General features: G+C 40.2%; 1 protein-coding gene across 1 annotated transcript; it reads left to right on the forward strand.

Moving 5' to 3' along the window:
- Positions 1-1,493: 1,493 nt before the first annotated feature.
- Positions 1,494-7,945, forward strand: LOC135471389 (uncharacterized). The gene is made up of 2 exons (XM_064750606.1): positions 1,494-1,894; positions 5,402-7,945. Exons 1-2 carry the CDS (start codon positions 1,543-1,545, stop codon positions 6,340-6,342), a joined length of 1,293 nt encoding a protein of 430 aa, XP_064606676.1. The 5' UTR covers positions 1,494-1,542; the 3' UTR covers positions 6,343-7,945.
- The last annotated feature ends 573 nt before the right edge of the window (positions 7,946-8,518 follow it).

The raw sequence follows: 8,518 nt of genomic DNA on the forward strand, positions 1-8,518 counted from the left end.
AACGAAGAAACACACAAAAGTGAACATAAAGTCAACCACTAAAGCTGAATTAATTGATAAAGTAACATTCCAGAAATGTTCTAAACATATTTTAATTATTCTCCACTGCTTACCAATAAAATAAATAGCCAACAATCGTCAGTACCTAGCCACTCATTTGGTGACGCCATTTTGTCATGTTATGGCTATCTAGAGCGACGTCACAAAACGTAGGAGCTCTCCCGTACCATCGGTACTAAACAATGTGACAATGAAAAATACAAACAAAATCGCTTGATACTCAACCAAAGAGTGTCAACTCTGTTCCGTGTTCAAATGGCCGGTGTTTCTTTTAGTTTGGCGCTCGTTCAATGCTATTCGAGAACACAAGCGTCGCGTCCTGCTCGTCCTCGTCCTGCATGGGAGTAAGCATTTGGCCTAGCTGGCTGTACCAACTTCAGGGAATTCACCGAACATAGCAGGACCTTCCGACAGATAACAGACTCTTTCATTCAGACTTCGGGAAGATATTTTCGTAATAAATCTGACTTTGCTGAATAAAAATAACGCAAAGTCACAATATTTGTCTTCATGCAATGACTGTCCCGAGGCGGTTTTCTTGCTAGCAGTATCCTGCCAAACATGTACACATTGTGATAAAAGTAGACGTTCTCAGATCCCTACTCATAAGTGTGTGGTTCTAAATACTTCATTTTAACACTTAAACTAGCCGTAAAACCCAGTGCATTGCATCGATATCTGTCCATCCATTATAAGAAACCACACTGACAATCGAGAGCTAACAGGTTTTTTGACGTGAAAGTTTATAATCACGTGACGCTTTCAGCGCTAGTGATTGGCCCAGTTCATAAGGGTTTCTACAACATGGCTGATCGGAGTGAATTTTACTGATATGTCAGTACAATATCCGCAGTGCTGAACTTCCATCTTCTCTGCCTTCAAAATTTTTTTATACATTTTTCCGTGATAACTGTGCACTATATAATTTTTTCTGAGTATATGTAGTGGCAGACTTTATCTTCATTTTAATGCACGGATGAGGTTTAACGCCTTTCTGGTAATATTTCAGCCACATCGTGCAGATCCGACAAACGGACACGATGAAAAAGTCTGGCCTAGTTACACATTATCCGGATATATAACCTAACCTAGTTGAAGTTCCCGTTACTGTGTTCTTTTACAGGTATATTAACACGACGGTAAATCGGTAAATACATATACATATACATACACACACACACACACATGTATATATAAATATATATATATATATATACTCTTGAGAATGTCATTCCTAAAAACCGGTTTCGCCAGAGCCGAGTCGTGAACGGGTATGCCTATTACGCCAATACATTTCTATTTATAGACCGCACACTTAAACCTGTTGAGCTTTGTTGGAACAGTGTATGCATGACAGCGGCTTTGTCGCGAAGCTCATGGGGGTGACTGGCTAACGGTCAGTTACAAAACATAGAACGTACGTTGTTCAAGCCAAACGACTCCAAAATGACAGGAAATTCTGATGGCTACTAATGGTACACAATGGCCGAGGGTTCGCTCAGGAGTTCAATCCAAACGAAATCATCGGTGGGACAAGACAGTTCAAGCCTTTCGTCGTCGTCCTCCGCCCAGATTTTTGAGTTCACGTGGGCAGAGGAGACGTACCGTCTTTCGGATCTAACCGGACAAGATCAATTCCCACGTGTGGTCAACTTGGAGCCAGATGAGGGCGTTGAAATAAGTTATGGGCTTCGTCCCTACCTAAATCAACCCGTTATCTTGAACCAGTGTGTCAGTAAGCGTGATGTCAGTGCAAGGACGGTGTACCGTGATAAGACAACCGGGAAATACTTTGAGGTGGGACAGACTCTGCTTATACCAGATAGCTATGAAGGTAAGACAGGTGTGCCCCCCCCCCCCAACCTCCCAGGGGATTCATGCCCAGAATATGGTGGGGTGAGGAGTGGAGGTGGGAGGTGTCATGATATTATTGCAGTAGGTAGTGGATGACGATCCAAGGTGAAGGTTATTTTTTCGTGGCTATTTAATCATTGATTATAACCCCAACTGTGCAAAATCATGCATATATGCATGCATGTATATGTTTTCTTTTTTACATGAATATTTATATACGTATTTATTTGACTGGTGCTTTACGCCGTAAATATGAGGGCGGCCAGCATTATGGTGGTAGCAGAACCAGGCAGTGCCTGTTCTAACCGAGTATGTGATAGTCCCATTTTAAAAACATGTACTCCCAAATTTCCTTAGCTGTAGATGGGCTGATTATGGTAGATTGGTTGCGTATAGCTCTCATATTCGCCGATTGGCCTTTGATCAATAAAATCCAGATGGCAGCTTTACTCCGAGCGCTTGGCTTTATTTCATCTTTCAAGCTGGCTTCAAAATGACAAATTTTGTGTTGTTTTGGAGAAAAAATAATAACACAAAAAATCAGTAAATCATTCTTCAAACCGATGGATTAAGTATAACTGCGTTGATTAACTGTATCCTATATGGTCCTACATCCAAGTGTCTCATGCATGTGCCTATAGTCATGATTCTGTTCAGCAATTGTCTATATTTTCCTGGGGTTTCGTTACTCTTTTACGGGCTCTAGACTTCAGTTGTTCACAAATGGTTGAGTTAAGCTATACAATGCAATCATATACATACATAACAATGAGGGGGCCTCCGAGGCTCAGTCGGTTAGCACGCTAGCGCAGCGTAATGACCCAGGAGTCCCTCACCAATGTGGTGGCTGTGAGTTCAAGTCCAGCTCATGCTGGCTTCCTCTCCGGCCGTACGTGGGAAGATCTTCCAGCAACCTGCGGATGGTCGTGGGTTTCCCCCGGGGTGTGCCCGGTTTCCACCCACCATAATGCTGGCCGCCGTCGTATAAGTGAAATATTCTTACTTTTACGAGTACGACGTAAAACACCAATCAAATAAATAAATAAATAAATAAATCATAACAATGAAATAATGTTATTATTTATTACTGGTATTTGAGATGACATGAATTGATATGACAATATCTCTGTAAATCTACATGAAAATCTATCTGTTTACAGTTAGGTGTTAGGAATGTCGAATGAAATTTAAGGAGAAGCACTGAACGTAAAGTGATAAATGACAGTATTGTTGCTATATCTAGTTAGAATCTGTGCCAATCATCAGCTGCATTGTGTTATCTGTTCTGTGAATTCGATTGCATTTGTCAGTTTCAATGGCTTAATGATATCTATACGACAAGGCCAATGCCAAATAACCCCAATATACACACCTCTGCATATAGTATGCTAATCATGAAGTATGTTAAGCTTGGATTGAAATTAATGACCGAGCAAAACTATGACTCATTATTTACTCGGTGTTCTTCAAAAACTGTTCTTATTGTCAATCAGACTTCATACATGTTTCTTCTGGTTGGCTGTTAAACAACACATGTATTCTGTGCGGATATGCGACCTTCACTTATGGGGCTCATTCACGTAAAGTAATTAGCCTCACAGCTCCGAGCCTGGACACTTTGACCGATGAGCTCACAGGCCCTCGCTAGTTCGGCCGCGGCTTTAATACAGGAGGTTTGTCAGGTACCTAGGGAAGGGTACATGATATGGAATCCAAAATGCATCTAATAAATCGCTTATATTTTGAAGGTCAAAGTGGTTTAAATTCCCTTGAAATTGGTTTTTCATCCCATGTGACGTGTACTCTAAGCGTCGGTGACTGACTGGAATCGACTGGTCTCTTGTGAGATATAATGCTTGGCAAATTAATTAATTAATAAAATGCAGCGATGGGGTAAAACACTAATCAAATAAATAATAAATAAATAAATAAATAAGTAAATAAAATTCAGTAACTCGGTTTCTTCAGCACGTACATCCGTAAGAGTAGATATTTCCCTTTTCTTGCAGGTTGTACATATATAATAGGCATGCTAACTATAAACCGGTTTGTGTCACATATACATACATACATATGTAACAAGTTGAGTTTTCGGATGTGGTGACAAACAAGAAAACCTTCTTGATACTCTACATTGGTGTAGAAACGATGAACTAAATTGAAAAGGTATTCTTGTGAGGGTTTTTTTTCGTTACATTCATACATATTTTGCTAATAAATACATATATTACTATGTATCATTACTTTTGTTGCTGACGTTAAGCAAAGCATTGAACTGAACACCCCCAGCATTCCAGTACATACGACGCAAACCTGGCTGAGAGTTTTTCTCACGGCAGGAATATGTTTTTTGCAGAAATTCGTTAAATTTGTCTTGTATGCATGTTTCATAGATTTGTAAAACTGGTCATGTTACTTTTTTTCCCACCTAGATGTTAAGCAACACCAGCACATACATACATATATGTATGTATGTATATATGTATGTATGTGTGTGTGTGTGTGTGTGTGTGTGTGTGTGTGTGTGTGTGTGTGTGTGTGTGTGTGTGTGTGTGCGTGCGTGCGTGCGTGTGTGCGTGCGTGCGTGTGCGTGTGCGTGCGTGCGTATTTACGTTGTTCCTATAGTGAGCCGCCATTAATGATATTTATTTATTACGATGTTTTACGTCGTACTAAACTATCAATTATGTTTCAATTATACGGCGAGGGCCAGCGTCATTTATCAATTTAAATTGGAGGTGAGATTCTACACAACTATTGTTACAGCACTGGTTGTGCATGACTATTGTTATAGCACTTGTTGTGTTCGACTATTGTTACAGCACTGGTTGTGCACGACTATTGTTACAACACTGGTTGTGCACGACTTTTGTTACAGCACTGGTTGTGCATGACTATTGTTATAGCACTTGTTGTGCTCGACTATTGTTACAGCACTGCTTGCACACAACTATTGTTACAGCACTGGTTGTACACGACTATTGTTATAACACTGGTTGTGCACGACTATTGTTACAACACTGGTTGTGCACGACTATTGTTACAGCACTGGTTGTGCACGACTATTGTTACAACACTGGTTGTGCACGACTATTGTTACAGCATTGGTTGCACACAACTATTGTTACAGCACTGGTTGTACACGACTATTGTTACAACACTGGTTGTGCACTACTATTGTTACAGCACTGGTTGCACACAACTATTGTTGCAGCACTGGTTGTGCACGACTATTGTTACAACACTGGTTGTGCACTACTATTGTTACAGCACTGGTTGTGCACGACTATTGTTACAGCACTGGCCGTGTACTCTGAATGAAAGCCTTTAGCGGAGTATACTATTGACTGTATAAGTAACTTGTCGAATTTAAACTCCAGGGGATCCCCAGAGAAAAATATTCACATAAGAAATCCATTAAAGGATTAATTTTTCATCATACCACCAAGATTTTATCGTGAGTTCTTTTCTTTTACATCTGTTTAAGGTTGGTTCGAGATTGTCCCTCCTTCGTTTGGGCGAGCAGAATTTTACAGTTCTATTGAACAGGTTGCCAAGGCCATGCCCCGGAAGTTTTTCACCAGGAATTCAGTGGGTGGCATCATCGTAACCAAGACTAAAACTGGTGAGACGGTTTACAAAGAACGAAAAGTTCCTGCTGGTGTGATACTAAAAACTGACGGTCTGTTTACAGCTCAATGGAAGACCGAAACACAGTCAGGTTTATTTAAGCGTAAGGAGAAACAATACGTAACCAGGGAAATCCAATACTTGCGATGTTACACCCCAGATAGACTGGAAATCCTGATACCTTTTGAGCACTCAGGCAAGTTTAACGCTGTTTATGACCGCGACAAAACAACGGAAACTTCACACTCTATCTACAGGATGAAAGATTTAATCGAAAGCTGTACATTTCCCATGATGGTGCGCCTGATATATGGTAAAGCTCCTGTAGTGCCTTGTATTTTTACTGGTCTCCTTGCTATTAAAGATTGTCAGAAACGCGACACTGTCATCGGCAGCACCATAGTCAATAAACGCAACGTGCTTTTCGAGCTACCGGTTGATACGTTTTGCAATGTCCAGTTGTCATCAAACGATGAACAATTTTCGACACTAACGGGATTCAGAGACGCTCGGAAGCTGTGTAAGAAATATGCCGTGTCCTTTGCAAGCATGATCAAATTGTCACCAGATATGGACACTGATAAAGAGTTGAAGGAGTACACACCGAAAAAAACTTCGCAAAGTGATAATTTACAGTCTCTAGATTTAATCAAGGACATGAATATCGCTGATTCTCCGAGAGAAGAGATGTTTGAAGCGGACGGTTCCGGTGAGGTTGAGGAAGATAGTGGAACAGACGGTGACAAAGTGTTAGAGTTAGCCAAAGACGGAGAAAAGAAGGAAGAAACGATGTGTTAGCTGGATCAGGGATCAGAGGCGCCTGCATGCCTTTTTAATCGTTAGGACATATGTGCCTTCAAACTCAATGATGGACAGTGGGTTTATAGATAGCCCCTACTCCGTGTTCTGTGAAGTAACTTGCAAGAAATTGATTCTAGTCACATGATGTAATTCAGTTACGTAATTTGTTCTGATGTCGGTTATTCCAAACTTACATATGATCAAGGCACGAAGGATCAATCTCTACATGAAACAAGAAGGCCAAAGATGACATTTTTATACTTATCTCGATCTACATTATAGTTGAGTGTGTTGCCCTAATTTAGTAACTGAGACGGAGTTGTCTCCCGTGGAATAGGTGCAGTACGTTGTTTGCATTTTATAATTTGTTTCTCTGAGTAATATGACCAAACATCCGTAATTATTTTGTCACTACGAAGAAGATATTATTTAAGCAGTCGACCAAGCTATATACTTGACTCGTTGGGGGCTTAAACGCAGACATTACAGGAGTCAAGGCCAATTGATACAATCTATTGTTTGAACAGTCAACAGCATAACAACTTTATGTATAAACTGTAAATCTCTAAAACAAGTGGAGAGGGAATGACTTTTTCCGGAGAGGGCATCAGCAAGTCGCGCACAATGGACTAAAACACTGTCTACCCATGGTTCTGTGCCCGCTACTGCATTTACTTCCGTTTCCTGACGTGATCTTATGTTTATATTGGTAAGGAGGAAACGTCCGAGTGTATAATCATGCCACGGGGTGGATCAAGTAGTGTTTTAGGAAGAAAGATACAAGTTGGGCAATTGAAAATATACGTGTACATTACGTGCTCTGTGAAGTCAATTGCAAAAAATCGATTCTAGTTACATAATGTAATTCAGTTACGTAATTAGTTCTGATGCCGGTTATTCCAAACATACATATGATCAAGGCACGAAGGATCAATCTCTACATGTAACAAGCAGGCGGAAGAAGTATTTTTCTTTCAAAATCTAACAATGAATGAATTTCAAACATTTGAATTCGTTTTGCAGCCTTTCTGCAAGATCGCCATCCAAGTTAGGCGAGGCAGGAGATGATTCATTTCATTTGGGAGATGTACATATACAGTTACAAGAAAATTCCAAATGTTTATTACCCCAGTGAAATAACGTAGTAGAAAACAGCATAAAGTGAATATACAACCAAGAGAGCCTGGATATCTATAGTGATCTTTGACTACTCTGGTAAAGACCGACAACACACTATTCTGTTAAATATAAAACACATACTCTATTAATTCAACATAATCATTCTATTAGACTAACAGGATATCATGTTGAATATGACACTGTTTTATGTTATAATGACAGAATACATTCTAGCATCATTTAGACAACAGATTTTGCTGTTAAAATTAACAGGTTAATTTTTTGAGTGCACAACTGGGCCGCAGAGTCTGCAGGAATGAGTCTGATAATTTCTGAAGCGCAATAATGACACAGCGACAATTACCAACTTTTTCAGGCCATGTAAAGTGTTTATTAACTATATATGCCTATATAGTGCTGTTTTGGTTTCGTACTTTGTTAATTTTCCAAATTCTTGATTCTTGAAATAAAAAACTTGCCTACTCGTATTGGATTCTACCTGCTGTGAATGATATCCTCTGTGAGGCATCAGGTCGCACTAAGCACTGAGGCTTCGATGGGTGTGACTTCCATCGTATAAAGCCGAGATTTCACACAATGTGATTTGTCGCATCGATTAGTCGAACTCGACAAATGGAATGAAAATGTGACAAGGCTATTTCATTAGCCTCAGTCGGACGATGTTATTCGTCGAGTGCTATACAGTCGCATGGAATAGCTCAGGTCTTGTTTTCATTAGATTAGTCAAATTAGATAGGTCGAGTCGAAAATCGCAACGTGCAAGCGCGACAGGATTAGCTCTCTTAACTTTGCGAGCTCGTAACTGCAACAAGTCGTGTGGCGTTAAGTTGTCATGGCAGTTACGTACTTGTGCTTCGTTAATCTGGCCCCGGGCATACGTAACCTACCTCGACAATTTACATCACACGCTTTCCATTCTGGGACACTTCATTATTTATTAAGGCGCAATTTGTTGGGTGTCAACAACTTTTCAGGATTGGTCAAACCCAGGTCGGATCATACCAAAGACTTTAGAAATGGTACTTATTGCTCC

This window comes from Liolophura sinensis, chromosome 7 (genome assembly GCF_032854445.1).
Source record: "Liolophura sinensis isolate JHLJ2023 chromosome 7, CUHK_Ljap_v2, whole genome shotgun sequence".
NCBI classification, from domain to species: domain Eukaryota; kingdom Metazoa; phylum Mollusca; class Polyplacophora; order Chitonida; family Chitonidae; genus Liolophura; species Liolophura sinensis.

What these genes read in the sequence shown, in the direction of transcription:
- LOC135471389 (XM_064750606.1), top strand. Translation starts at nt 1,543, where the DNA reads ATGGCCGAGGGTTCGCTCAGGAGTTCAATCCAAACGAAATCATCGGTG. An exon ending in TATACCAGATAGCTATGAAG is followed by an intron (nt 1,895 to 5,401) that starts GTAAGACAGGTG and finishes CATCTGTTTAAG; the next exon opens with GTTGGTTCGAGATTGTCCCT.